At 33.9% G+C, this 14,110-nt stretch overlaps 1 protein-coding gene and 1 pseudogene across 5 annotated transcripts; one reads left to right on the forward strand and one right to left on the reverse strand.

The window, feature by feature from the left end:
- Nucleotides 1-4,279: 4,279 nt before the first annotated feature.
- LOC149511051 (receptor-like protein 7) lies at nt 4,280-10,692 on the forward strand. 4 transcript variants are annotated; one of them, XM_089756517.1, is made up of 5 exons: nt 4,280-7,779; nt 8,249-8,912; nt 9,039-9,341; nt 9,923-10,077; nt 10,274-10,692. In XM_089756517.1, the coding sequence occupies exon 1, from the start codon at nt 4,346-4,348 to the stop codon at nt 7,745-7,747; it is 3,402 nt and encodes a 1,133-aa protein (XP_089612643.1). In that variant the 5' UTR covers nt 4,280-4,345; the 3' UTR covers nt 7,748-7,779; nt 8,249-8,912; nt 9,039-9,341; nt 9,923-10,077; nt 10,274-10,692. The 4 variants fall into 4 exon arrangements, with proteins under 4 accessions (XP_089612643.1, XP_089612644.1, XP_089612642.1 ...); XM_089756518.1 differs by having other exon boundaries at nt 8,249-9,341; nt 9,913-10,077; XM_089756516.1 differs by having other exon boundaries at nt 8,249-9,341.
- Nucleotides 10,693-10,834: 142 nt separating this feature from the next.
- On the reverse strand, nt 10,835-12,679 carry LOC149511052 (zinc finger CCCH domain-containing protein 1-like; annotated as a pseudogene). Its single transcript, XR_016334763.1, has 3 exons — nt 12,292-12,679; nt 11,377-12,206; nt 10,835-11,084 (listed from the first exon to the last, which is right to left on the reverse strand). The product of XR_016334763.1 is annotated as a zinc finger CCCH domain-containing protein 1-like (transcript).
- Between the last annotated feature and the right edge of the window lie 1,431 nt (nt 12,680-14,110).

Raw genomic sequence — 14,110 nt, forward strand, 5'->3', positions numbered from 1 at the left:
TTATTTTTCGTAAGAAAATGTCATGTTAAGAAAAATTTATTCTTGAGAAAAATAAATTAAAACCTTTTTATTGAAATAATTCTTAAAACGTTCCAGTACGTTGGTAACATTAAAAGAACTTTTTCTCACCTAAAGATTTCTTAGGCATCGCTTCTCGGAATACCTTAGAATCTCATCCTCGGAGGCTCGAATTTATTTTTCGTAAGAAAATATCATGCATGCAATGCAAAATGTTACCATGTTCATGCACACATTTTATTCTCCTTTGTTAGAAATTTTATTAATTATTTTGTTAATTTTTTTAATTTTAATTAAAATTTTGAAGAAAAAGGAATTTAATTATATTGGAGATTTTCTATAAATATTTCAATACACTGGTAATATTTTATAAAAAATCTTCTCACCGAGAAATTTCTTAAAGCATCTCTACTCGGAATACTTTTAGAATCCCATCATTGGATTAAATTTCTTTTCTTCCTATTTTTATTACTTATATTTTTAATTTATTAATCAATTTTTATTTATTATTTAAAAAAAATCATTACTGTATTGAAATTTTTTTATAAATACTCCAATATGCTGGTAGTATTTTAAAAAAAATCTTCTCATCTAGAGATTTTGTAGGCATCACTACTCGGAATACCTTTGAATCTCATCATCGGATAAAAATTTTCTTTTCTTTCATTTTTTATTACTTTAGTATTATTATTAAACTTATCTTTATATTATTTGTTTTAAAGTTTATTAACATAATTACATAAAAAAAAATTTAATCACAATTTCATCATTTAATCTAACAAATATAAATATTTTAACATACATAAATATTAATAAAATAATATATAAAAAATAAGAAAAAAACTTTTTTTTACCTGAACCGGACCGATCAACTGTCCCGTCAACTCTCGGTTCGGTTCGACGGTTCGGTCTGGCGGTTCGCTTCGGTCTGGTTGGTTCGACAGTTCACTACCGGCTCGGTTCGGTCTGGGCGGTTCGATCCGATCCAGTCAAACCGGTCAGAGTTGATGAAGGAAGCAGGTCAACGGGTCGGGTTGCGCGAATCCCGGGTCAGATCCTGGTTAATGCGCGGATCCTCTTTAGCTGAAACGGCGTCGTTTTGGGTCTTTCCCTAAACGACGTCGTTTTGAGTTTTTGCCTTGCTATATATAGCTAAAGATTTTTTTTTTTAGTTCATTTGGCTTTCTGTTTCAGAAAAAAAAAAAGGGAGAGAGGGAGAGAAAGAGCTGGGGGAGAGGTCCACCGGCCGGTTGCCGTCCGGTCGTCGGAGCACCGCGTCAGCCGTCGTTGGCATCGGTCGTCGGTGATCGAAAAATTACCAAAATTCTTCTGGTGGTTCTCTTCGACGTGATATTCCCGGATCCGGTCTCCATTTCACCAAAAATAGCCCCAATCGACGTAGATCGGGGCTTAAAGTTTCGGTATCCTTTCTCTCTCTCTTTTTTTTTTTGGGTAGACAGAAGTGACTGATCTCTTTTTTTTTTTAGGTGGCTTTCTGGCGCTGGGATCCCTGTTCCAGGGGACTGTTGTTTTTTTTTTTGTGTTTCTGCAGAAATTTTTTTTTTTACAGAAACTCTCTCTTTTTTTTTGTCGTTCTTTTTTGGTTTCTTTCTCTTCTCTCTTTTTTTTTTTTGATTCCCCCTCTTGAATTTGCAAATAAGAAGCTCTATTATAGAGCTTGTTGAGATTCAAATCCCAGATCTTCTGGGATTTGAATCCCATTTTTTAACAAAAAAATCGCACCTACCGTCCGTGATTGGCGGTCGGTCGGCCATTGGCAACTAGTGGTGGTGGGGGCAGGCGACAACGGCGTTGTTCCAACTTTTTGACTTCTGTCTTATTTTGTTTTTTTTGTTTGTTTACTTTTTTTTTGTTTACTTTATTAATATTTTTTTTATTAAACATATTATTATTAAAATTAAAATGGTAGACCCGGACAAAATCAATGTCTACATATAAAATAAAAAATTAAATTAAAAATTCAAGTTCAATTTTAATAAATAACAAGTAAAGATTGTTTGTTAAGGTTTAAAAGCTTTCACAACTATAAAATTTTACTTATTTTGCTTATGAAAACGGATAATGAATTTGGATATTCAATATTATCTGTTAAAATTTAAATAACTTCAAGTATTGATATTTAAACAGTACTATCTAAATCTTATCTAAATTCATCATAGATGTTAAACTTACTATCAAAAATTATAATTATCCATTTATAATTTTTTTTATCAGAACATAAAGAAATTAGTTAATACCAAATATATGATTATATAATATATATTGCCATCTCTAAATGAAGTCTAAGAGAGAAGCAATTAATCAAATCTAAAGGTGAAGGACGGTAAAGCTGAGCTCCTGTCTCCCATTATTTTCTCTGATTTGACATCAATAGACCAGGGAACTGAATGCATGAAAACTCAGTTTCAGCACTTGCACTTTGTTGGCTGGATGTTTCCTGCTTGCTTTCATCTTTTGCCCTTGTTTCATTTCATTCATATATACTTTTGCTTTAGATTTTCAAGTTAGGTGGGCAATGTTCTTAATTACAACATATGTGCTGCCATGTTACAAGATGTTAGGTGGGATTGCAACAAATTAAAAATGCACCAAACGATCATATCCCTTTTTCTTTTAATGCTTATTTGAAAATAAAAATTGATATATATGAAGAAGTTGATCGAGGATACCAAATGGAGGTTCAAACTTTGAATCGAATCCATTAAAAAGAAGAAACAACTTAGAATTTTCAAAAAAATAATTTCGTATAAATTCATAATCGGTGGTGAAATCAATTTTTTTTTCAAAAATATTCATTTAAAATATATAAAAAATTATATATAAAAACTAAAATAATATATTATTCATATTACACGATTTTATTCAATTGAAAATTGTCTACTCATAAAAAAAAAAAAAAAGCAGTTAGCAGTTTTTAAAACTTTGATTTTTTTTCTTGCAAATCTGTCGTTGTGTTGCCTAAAACATCGGAAGTTCTATCGTTTTTGAGTTTACGGTGTTTATTATATGATTGTATTTATTAATTTCATGGATAAAAAAAATTAAAAAATTAGAGATGTTGAAAAATTCTCTATCGAAATTTCTTCTCCTTCCATGTTTGGAGGGGTTCATGAACAACTCACCCATAGCCTTGCATCTTCCTTTGTCCTTAATAATAGAAATGATTTGATTGATAAATCTTTGTAAGATTACTCTTTCAGACAAGTTGATAGATGAGCAAAGCTTAGTGAAAATTTTCATTCTTTTGAGAAAATTAATTTTTTATTTAATTGTTATTTGTACGAATGCATAATATGAAATAAAAAGTGGAAGAAAAGAAAAGACAGTGATAAAGATTAATTTACAAAAGCAAAACTATAAGCCTTATCACCATTGACCCATTATTCATTCCTTAAAATTCAAAATGGACAAGCAATAGATATGTCTGTCTTCCACCTATTTTGATTTAACTCTTATAAAAATAGCTCAAACTCGTGATTTGTATAAATGTCACGGGTCGAGACTTAAACTCCGAATCCGCGTGGTTCCAGGACCCGGGTATTCACCCTTCCGGCATCCCAGATCAACCTTTTCGTCACGGTTCACACCTTTGTGAGGTATTGTCCGCTCTGGACCCCTTGGCCTCACGGTTTTGTCCTACAAAAGGCGCCTCACAAGGCGGAGATTGTGTGAACCCTTTTATACCCCAGTGACCCCTTTTATACCCCAGTGACCCTCCTATTATGTTCGATGTGGGATTCAGGACTCCCCCTTAGATTCGTGATATTCTCTCGCACCCAACCTCGTGACGCCCTCGTCACGGAGGCTGGCCACCCTGCTTACCTCCCTCGAGGTGCTTGGCGTGGATCGAACAGTTTAGGGCTGGCTCTGATACCACTTGTCACGGGTCGAGACTTAAGCTCCGAACCCGCGCGGCTCCGGGACCCGAGCATTCACCCTTCCGGCATCCCAGATCAGCCTTTTCGTCACGGTTCACACCCTTGTGAGGTATTGTCCGCTTTGGCCCCCTTGGCCTCATGATTTTATCCTACAAAAGGCGCCTCACAAGGTGGAGATTTTGTGAATCCTTTTATATCCCAGTGACCCTCCTATTATGTTCGATGTGAAATTTATGACTCTCCCTTAGGTCCGTGACATAAACACGTGGTTGGAAAAACGCATTTGAACTTATCTCTTGAGATCAAGGGAGATATGTAGCTACAATAACAGTACCTAATATGAAGTACTTGTCTATAAATAACGTGTAAGCAAATCTCAAACTCCATAGTTTTCCCTTCATTTTTACTTTATAGAGAGCCAACAAAAAATGAAGAATCTTCATATCCTAATTTCACTCATTTTTCCTACCTTGTTTCTCTTCTCATGCTCTATATCTCTTGTGTTATCTTTTTCCCCTCCTGATCTCCAAAACCAATGCCTTCATCACCAGAAATCTGCTCTGCTACAATTGCACCATGATCTTTACTATGCCCCAAATTTTACTTTCTCTTCCAAAGTTGAGCTTTGGGATCCCAACACTGACTGTTGCTCTTGGAAAGGAATTACATGTGATGCTTTGGGTCATGTGATTGAACTTGATCTCAGTTACAAAAACCTTTCAGGCAGCTTTCACTCCATTTTCAATCTCCATCATCTTCAACGCCTTAATCTTGCTGGAAACAATTTTAATACTACTCTGTTTCAATATGAGTTTGATAGATTCCCAAATTTAACTCATCTCGACCTTTCAAACTCATGTTTCCATGGCCAAATTCCAGTGGAGATTTCATACTTAATAAGGTTAGTTTCTCTTGATCTATCTAATCAAGATTCTTGCTATCTACGGTATAATCAAATTCTTGATCCAAATTTCTGGTACGATGATCTTCCTGACAACCTTCAACAACCTCTGAAACTAGAAAACCCAAACTTCAAGTCATTAATCCAAAATTTGAGACCTCTTACAGACCTCTATTTGGATAGTGTGAACATTTCAACTCAAAGTAGTGAATGCTGTGAGACCACATCCATAATACTTCCTAACTTGCATGTGTTAAGTCTGTCGAATTGTGGGTTGACAGGTCCATTTTGTTCGTCACTCTTAAGACTTCCTTTTCTTTCCAAACTTGTCCTTGATAGGAACCCGATCTCTTATTTGCCTCCCAATTTGTTGGAAATTTCCTCTCGTTTGGTTTCTCTCAGTTTAATGAATTGCGATTTGAGTGGGCATTTTCCAACAGAAATTTTTCTGTTGCCAAAAATAGAAAGCATTGACATTTCAAAGAATTACGCTCTTGGAGGTCAGTTGCCAGAATTTCCATCAAACAATGCTTTACGGATCTTAACGATTTCTCGTACAAATTTCAGTGGAAAACTACCAGAATCAATTGGTAATCTCAAGTTCTTGACAAATTTAAATCTTTTTCATAGCAATTTCTTTGGACAAATTCCATCATCAATTGCAAATCTCACAAACCTTGTGGAACTGAATTTAGGACATAATAATTTCAGTGGTTTAATCCCTCCATTTCATAGATCTGGAGTTCCAAATCTTGGATGTCTTCATTTGTTGGGGAACCACCTTTCTGGATCAATACATTCTTCGTTATTTACTCTCCCATCATTGCATACATTGAGTCTTGAAGTAAATCAATTGGTTGGTGAAATTCGTGAGATCCCCAATGCATCTTCTTCATTGATTGAAGCATTGGGTTTACGCTTCAATAGCTTTAGTTCCCTGAAGCTTGACGTGTTCTTCCAACTCAAGAACTTAAGGCTTCTTGACCTTTCCAATATAAATTTATCAATTGAAGGCAACATCACAAGCCTTGCTTTTCCCCAATTAGAGATGCTAAAACTACAATCGTGCAACCTTACTGAATTTCCAGAATTCATCAAAACACAAGACAAGTTGGCTTTTCTATATCTTCCTGACAACCAAATCCATGGTTTTGTCCCTAATTGGTTGTGGAAGACCACTCTTTTGGAGTTAGACCTTTCTTTCAATGCGATTGATTTTCCAACAGAGGTTCCTTTTGGTGATGCAAACTCCTCTTTTCCAATGTTGAGTTACTTGGGTTTACGATTCTGTAACCTAAGTATGTTTCCAGAGTTTTTAAAGAGTCCAACTAGTTTAGAAGATCTTGACCTTTCAAATAACAAAATAAGTGGTGCAGTACCAAACTGGGTGTGGAAGAAAAGTTTGCGGTATCTGGATCTTTTTAACAATTCTCTCTCTTCTTTGGACCAATTTTCACTAAACCAATCTCTAACTTCTTCACAAGGCTCTTTATCAAGACCTATTTGCAATTTGAGTCAACTTGTGACCTTTAATGCATCTTTTAACAAATTAAGCGGGCCAATCCCAAGTTGCTTGGGCAATATCAGTTCTCTCAGGTTTTTGGATCTACAAAAAAATAATTTCAGCGGTAGCATACCAGATTTTGCAAAAGCAAACCAATTATGTTGGCTACAACTCAATGACAATAAATTGGAAAGGAAGTTGCCAAGGTCATTAGCCAATTGCACAATCCTTCGAGTTTTAAACCTTGGGAACAATGCTCTGTATGACACATTCCCTTTGTGGTTGGGAAAATTGCCCGAGTTGATGGTCCTTGTATTGCGAGCAAATGGGTTTTATGGTCCAATTAAACATGTGAAAAATTATTTTCAAGACTTGGATGTACTAGACATTGCTTTCAATAATTTTTCTGGTCATTTACCAATTGAATTCTTTCAAGCCCCTCAACTAAGGTCACTCAAACTCGGTGGGAATAAACTGGAAGGGAAGTTGCCGAGGTCATTAGCCCATTGCAGAAAGCTTGAAGTTTTGGACGTTGGAAAAAATATGATACAAGACACATTTCCTTTTTGGTTGGTGAAATTGCCTTCTTTAAAGGTTCTTGTACTAAGAGCAAATAGATTTTATGGTCCGATTAAAATTTCTGAGGATGAAAATGTTTTTCCAAAGTTACACATACTGGACCTTGCTTCCAATAACTTTTCAGGTGAGTTATCTGTTGGATTTTTTCAATCTTTGAAGGCAATGAGGACGATGATTGTTGGCAACCAAGCTAAGCCAGATTATATTGGAGATAATTACTACCAGGACTCTGTGACAATTGTGAATAAAGGGTTTGAACTTTTTTACGAGAAAATCTTAACCATCTTTGCTTGTCTTGACCTTTCCAATAATATTTTCCATGGGAGAATACCGGAAGAAATACAAAAGCTCAAGTCACTCAAAGTGCTAAACTTGTCCTACAACAGCTTCCTTGGCCCAATTCCTTTAGAACTTGGAAACTTAACTGAGCTTGAGTCGTTGGACCTCTCCCAGAACAAACTCTCTGGAAAGATTCCTCCACAGCTTACAAGCCTAACTTTTCTTGAAGCATTGAATCTCTCTTACAACCAACTTGAGGGAAGCATACCACAAACCTACCAATTTGGTACATTTCCAAACGATTCTTACAAAGGGAACCCAAGATTGTGTGGGCCGCCTTTGACAAAGAAATGCAATGAAGTAGGTCTTGGAATGCCACCCCATAAGGAAGACGAAGATTCATGGGTAGATGGTATATCTGTTTGGAAAATCTTATTGATTGGGTATGGATGTGGTTTGGTGATTGGGTTATCTATTGGATATACAGTGCTGAATGAGATGGGAAACAAATGGATGGATAGATTTACATGGAATCGAAATAAAAAATGGAAAAGATCTTCTAGGTGACTCCATCAAAATTCAAGTTTCAAATTCATTTGGTAAGCATTCTAGAATACTTAATAACTCAAAAGTTTTCTTGTTGATTCTTTGAGCTGTAGTTAATTGCCTAAACAAATAGAATTATTTAAATACTTTCTTGCATTATAAGTGTGATATATACATATATATATATATGCACTAACTGATATTTGATTAAAGTGATTACATTTGAAATTTAATTAAAAAAGGTTTCAACTTTAGATGTTTCATTTCCTTTTTAAACTTGGCATTGCTTTTAAAACTAGAAACAAAAATTGCATGCAAACTAGTATATGTCCTTTGAATTCCTAGCCTCATTTTATAAATGACAATCATGAGTTTCCAAGTCAGTAATTTGTGAAAGACTTGGGTGACTGGCATTTTGAGTTAGATTGGGCCGTCGGCCATCCAAAGAGCAAAGCAAAGCTTTGGCATCTATTGCCCTTAATTAGATTGGCTTGGGATGCTCATATATATTTTATTTGGCAGGAGAACAATCTAAGTTTGTCTGGCCATCTAAAGATATAGAAGCTATTGTTTCAACCATCGTAAGTTCCTCTTGGCTTAGTTCAATAACAAGATTGAAGTCTCCAGTTGCACTCTGTCTTCAACAACAGAAATTGTCTGAATGTTTGTGGCTTGGTGTTACGGTACTGGTGTCTCAGTTCTTTCTCTTCTGCTCACCTAAGATGATTGGCAGTATGTCTGATTGTATTGTACTTGTCTTCTGTTCTGTCTATGGGGTGGTGTTTTACTGCTGAGTTATGGGGTTACCGTGTCGTTGACCCTATTGTATAACTCTGTTTTTATCAATAATTTCTGGCTTAGCAAAAGAAAAATGTGTCTGAATTGGGGACCGGTTCCTTAATGTTGCTTAGTTTCATTACTTTGCAAAAGTAAGATTGTTCTTGGACATTTGTAACATTTTGATAGCTTACTGTTTACTTGCAGCAAGTCTACTGCTTTCTTTGGGTCAATAAAAATAATTTATCCAAAGAAATTCTTAAAGAAAATCTTATAATCTTTTAAGTTCTTCACTATTGTTATACGTAAGTGATTATGTCAGCAGCCACATAGTAGGTCTTACACATGAAAGCCCAGTTTGCCACGCCTTCATCTAAGAGCTATAAAAAAGTAGAACCAGACCAGACAGGTGATTCACCACTGAATTCTCTTTTCTCTCCCTTTACTTGCTTCTGGTATACCTTACTAACTTAACTTGAGCGGGGAATACCTCAAAATAACATTTTTGGCACACTGACTTTCTACTCTGTGACAGGTCACACAAACTCTCCTTCTCAACCTTCAGTTAAACTTTCGACTATCAGACCAGGAATTACATCAACAATTATCAATTATTCAACTCAACTATTTGCAGTGCAGGAATTTGATATAAGCCATGGCATGTACAACAATGACTATGCCTACCACTTTAACTGCCAAAACTAGAAGTTACATCTCCGAACACAGAAAAATCTTCACGGACCAAGCTCAAGCTAAGATGCTTTATTCCTGTATTACCTGCTACATCACTACAGATAGAAAAACAACGAAAAGAAAAGAGCAAAGCTTCCAGTTCCAGGTATCAAGCTCAACAATTCCAAACTAACTTCGATAGTATTTTATTGTCCCTAACAACTATAGATTTGACTATGGCGAGAAAGATTGAATATTTGCTTTATTATTTTCTTCAACTTTAATCCCGTATCATCCTTTGTTTCTTTGCTTCAGCACTCCCACAGACAAAAAAAAAATGGTTTGTTGTCAGCTCTATTGCTATATGATTGATTTGCATGTAGAATAGACCTTGACTAAACAAAAACATGAGGACAATACATTCAGTAACTTATATATATACTCACTTCTCTAGAATTCCAGTGAATCCTTTCCATAACTTATTCTCTATCTAATAGAAATAAAGCGTCATAACTAAATAGCCAGTATTCACATTGATGTGCTAAGTGTTCTGATATAGCCACTAATCCATAATTAAAAGATGAAGTTATAGAAGACATGCTATGTTTCAATCACTGGTCATTTTATAGGTAGTTTTTTTCTCTAGTAGTCAGCTTGATGCTGTAAACCAGGAAGGTTGTCAAGCCTTCTGATATTTAGCCTATTTTGAGTATTACCTCAGAATTTATGTTTTGAAGATTGGTGCAGGTAAAAAGATATTTGATGACTTTGGGATTGACAAAAGCCACATTGGACAGAGTGATTATGCATCTATGAAGACTTTGCCGCTAGAGGTTTTCTTCTACAACTGTCCTCATGCAGCCCTAGGTTCTTGCTCTTTGAATCCTTCTCTAACAAGAAATGTAGGTATCAACAAGAAAAATATTTTATTCTTATGAATTTGGTCATTTGAAAATTTTACAGGGATAAATGAAAACAAAAACTCATGCTGAAAAGGAAAATTTTAGAGGGAAAAAAGGAAACAAAAAAGATTACTATTTCTTGAGTTTAACTTTAGGTTTGCCAGCTAATTTCACTTTTTTTTTTTTTTGAATGCAGGAACCATATTTTTCCAGGAAGAAAACTGATCATTAATGTTTTCTATGCGTTGGACTTGGGCAACACCAAAAATCACAGCTCCTGTTAGTCGTCCCTACCCAATTGAAACTACCAGCAATCTAACATTCTTAAACTCTTTGAAGTAACATCCTAGATCCTACCAGTATGTGTCATTGAGACCTGGATTCTGATCTGATCAAGCTGAATTCTTGGCCATTATGAAGGTTGTGAAGTTGGATGCTGATTCGTGGAAAATTAATACTGCATTGCACTGCTATCTCTAGGTAGAAGAAATGCTACTTCATGGGTAAAAGGCAGCAATAGGGTTTGTTGGCATCTCAGGAACGCCAATTTTGTATATACATTACAAGTTTACAATTGTCTACTCATTCAGTTGATTTCGACAACTCTGGGAACTTCATGTAAAAACCTAAGTCTTACTCTGCTAAATCCTTTCACTCAACTCATAAGTCAGTTGTGGAATGACGCAGAAAGAATGCTTACCTAAATGGTAATGCACATGCCTGCAACAACAATGATTTTAAAGAGCTCAGCACTGCATAATCCAAAATTCCCCCAAGCTCAAGCAGGGAAATGATTTCATTTAATAAGGTATTCAGACAAGTGAATCTTCCACTACAACACTAAACAAAGAAATAAAAGTGTTCAAGGCTGCAGGAGTTGTAACAAAGCATCAATGGACTTATTGTTTACACTGTTCAGCCATCTTTCTACGTATCTCATGAGCAGTATTGAAAATGCCAAGGGTGGGTTACTTGCATACAAAGCATTTCTTATTCTTTGTGTGATGCTGAAAAACCAAAAGATGCAGTTGGTTATTTTACATTGGAACGAGAATAAAAATGTAAACTATACTGACATGAGGCACCAAAAGTTTACAATGTAAAGTTAAAATATGTCCTATTTCTATAGCTGAAAAACAGTTGGTCCGCATAAAATATTCTTTGTATGTAAGTAACCAAAAAATGTTTTGCACCTAAGTAATGCATTAACAACAAATGTAACAAAAACTAATAGATATTAACCTAGAACAAAAAAGACACTAAAAAAATCAATCTACATGAAAAGGCATATGTGGGTACCTTTAAAGCACAATGCTCGTAGAAGTAGTGCTTGCACTTAGTCACAACAGGATCCACAAAAGGCTGCAGGCAAATAAAACATGCAAAGCGCAACGAATCATCATCGTCATCATCACTCTGGTCTACCCCTGCCTCATCATCATCATCGCCACCCAAAGCCAGATTTCTCTTCCTTGATTTCTCTGCTTCTTCCCAGTCCTTCTCTAACTGCCATCAGGACTTGTAATCTCCACAATCATGCATAAACTTACATGAATCTCTGTAACCACAGCAATTAGTTTCTTTGCAGCCTTTACAGATGTCAGGCTGATAATCAAATCTTGTGGAAACCCTGATGCGGGCAGAAGCCCTAAGAGGTCCATGTGAGCCACCTGCTTTCTCACTGGAAACTGTTTGCTCTCTTCGAAACCCAGCCTTATGATTCACATAGCCATGCATTCCTTTATACAACTTCTCTTCCCCAGAGCTTATCTTTTTCCCCTTCAAAGACTCCTCTGCTCGTTTAAGAACTTGTTCACGTATAGTGCAAGAATCTTTTGTAAACTCAGTCTCAGTTTCTAAGGCTTCTGTAGCTCTGCTATCATTTTGAATTTGAATTTCCTTCGAAGACTCAAACTGAAAAATCGGTTTGTCAGATTCTGTATTTGATTCAGTGGGAGCGGCACTACTGGAGGATCCACTTGAAAATTATAACATATTGTCAAAGCCTTTTTCTGATTGTGCAACAGAGATATGCCATTTCTGCAGTCTTCATCTTCAACTTCATCTTCATTTATTGTCCTTTTCCTTATGTTTTTGCCCTTTGTTGGCTTCCTAAAGAAATTGCAGACAGAAAAATCACAGAGTTAGCTATACAAGTAAATATACATATACACCTTTAAAAAGAATGAAACAAAAAAAGGAACAAATTTTACCTTGTTCAGATTGTTGAGGTTCTGTTTCAGATTGCTGAGGTTCTATTCCTGGATACTGGGGCTCACTTGAATCTGTCATCTTAGCAGAAACAAGAGCAAAGGTTTTATAGGTTCCTTGCCTTAAACAAGATGAACTTCAAATCGTTTACGACTGTTGCTTCAATCACTTGAAAGAAGGCTTTAAACTAAGTGAGTGAAAATCCTTATTACTATTAATTAAGGTAATGAATGAAACATGATCAACACACTAACTGGTGTCATAACTAAATTTCCATAGATAAGATCAAGCAGTCTCTCATGAAAAGCCTAAATGCACAATTTTTTACCCAAATCATAAATTTCTATTCATGCAAGAAAGTGAAGGAATTAAATTTTTTATCCAAAGAACAAAATATCCAAAGAACAAAAAAAAGGAATATTTAGAAAAATAAAAAAAATACTGCCCTTTTAAGGCTCTGTCTCTAATATTTTCATCAACGTAAAATTAATCTTTCGCTAAAAAACGTTTAGTTCACACTCAACTTTTTTTTTAAGTAACTTTTTAACGGCAGAAAAAGATCCCTCTATAATAAGTTGTAGCATAGCAGAGCATACCCATAAAAATATTACAAAAATTAATATTATGAATAATTTTAAATTATAATAAAATATTTAATATTATATTTAAATTTTAAAATTTTTTAATTTGATATTTAAATTATGCATTTATTAATTAATTTGATTCTTATTTTTAATATGATTAATTTAAATATCGCATTAAAATTTTTTAAAATTTAAATATCATATTAAACATTTTATTATAATCTGTGCAAGCTAAACAAAATAAGAAATGGGATAAATAAAAATTATTAATTTTATTTGTTATTTTATGTGATTTAATAACTTAGTTTTATTCATATTGTAATTTAAGATGTATTAAAATCATATTATTAAAAAGGAATTGTAAATGGTTCAAAACAAAAACATGAGTACATCACTGCTTTTGATCTAACAAAGGCAGAATTCTTGGATATCCCTACGGTGATAGCTGATCATCATCCTATACATGGGTATCGATTTTTTTTGTATACAGTGTCGGATGCAAAGGTTGGAGTACAATGTTCATAGACACTTCAAATATTAAAAAATAAAAAATAAAATTTAAAAGAAACTTTTTCTATAGACATCTTTAAAATTTTTCTCCAAACATCATTTCTACCGACAAAATTAGTAAATTCATCGAAATAAATTTAATAGTATTAACAATTTTCTGATTGATTATTTAATTATTACATAATTTATGTTTGATAATATTAACAATAATGTAATTATAATTTTTTTTCAAAATATAAGAACTTTGAATAATTATAATAATATAATAATATATTATTTCAAAATTATATTTATAATTTTTTATATATATTATAAGTAAACACTTAAAAAAAACCTATTACGGTATTGAGAGAGAAAAGGATATCTTTGCATGGTGCATATTGCACCAACATACGAAGTTTGGGTAATAGAAATATATGGCTAAAAATACTCTTGAAAACAAATCACTTTTAATCTTCAATTATGATTGTAAGTTGAAACCACTGAATTTTCCAAAGAGTGAAGAAGCCTTTTTTTTTCTATAATTGTTACTTTCATTAAAATTAGATCCACGCTTTGTCACGATATTATTTTTTATTTTTTAAATTATATCTTAAATGTCAGCAAAGTAAAATTTTTATATCAAATTTTAATAGATGATAACAAATAGACAAATGTAATTGTATTTATTTTTCAATATAAATTACAACTCAATTATATAAATATAGTTTTTTATTAAATTATGATAT

This window comes from Durio zibethinus, chromosome 27 (genome assembly GCF_047325235.1).
Source record: "Durio zibethinus cultivar Kanyao isolate XHJ-2024 chromosome 27, ASM4732523v1, whole genome shotgun sequence".
Classification (NCBI taxonomy): Eukaryota; Viridiplantae; Streptophyta; class Magnoliopsida; order Malvales; family Malvaceae; genus Durio; species Durio zibethinus.

Bases quoted from the DNA above. Each gene is read 5' to 3' on its own strand.
- LOC149511051 (XM_089756518.1), top strand. From the start codon at position 4,346: ATGAAGAATCTTCATATCCTAATTTCACTCATTTTTCCTACCTTGTTT.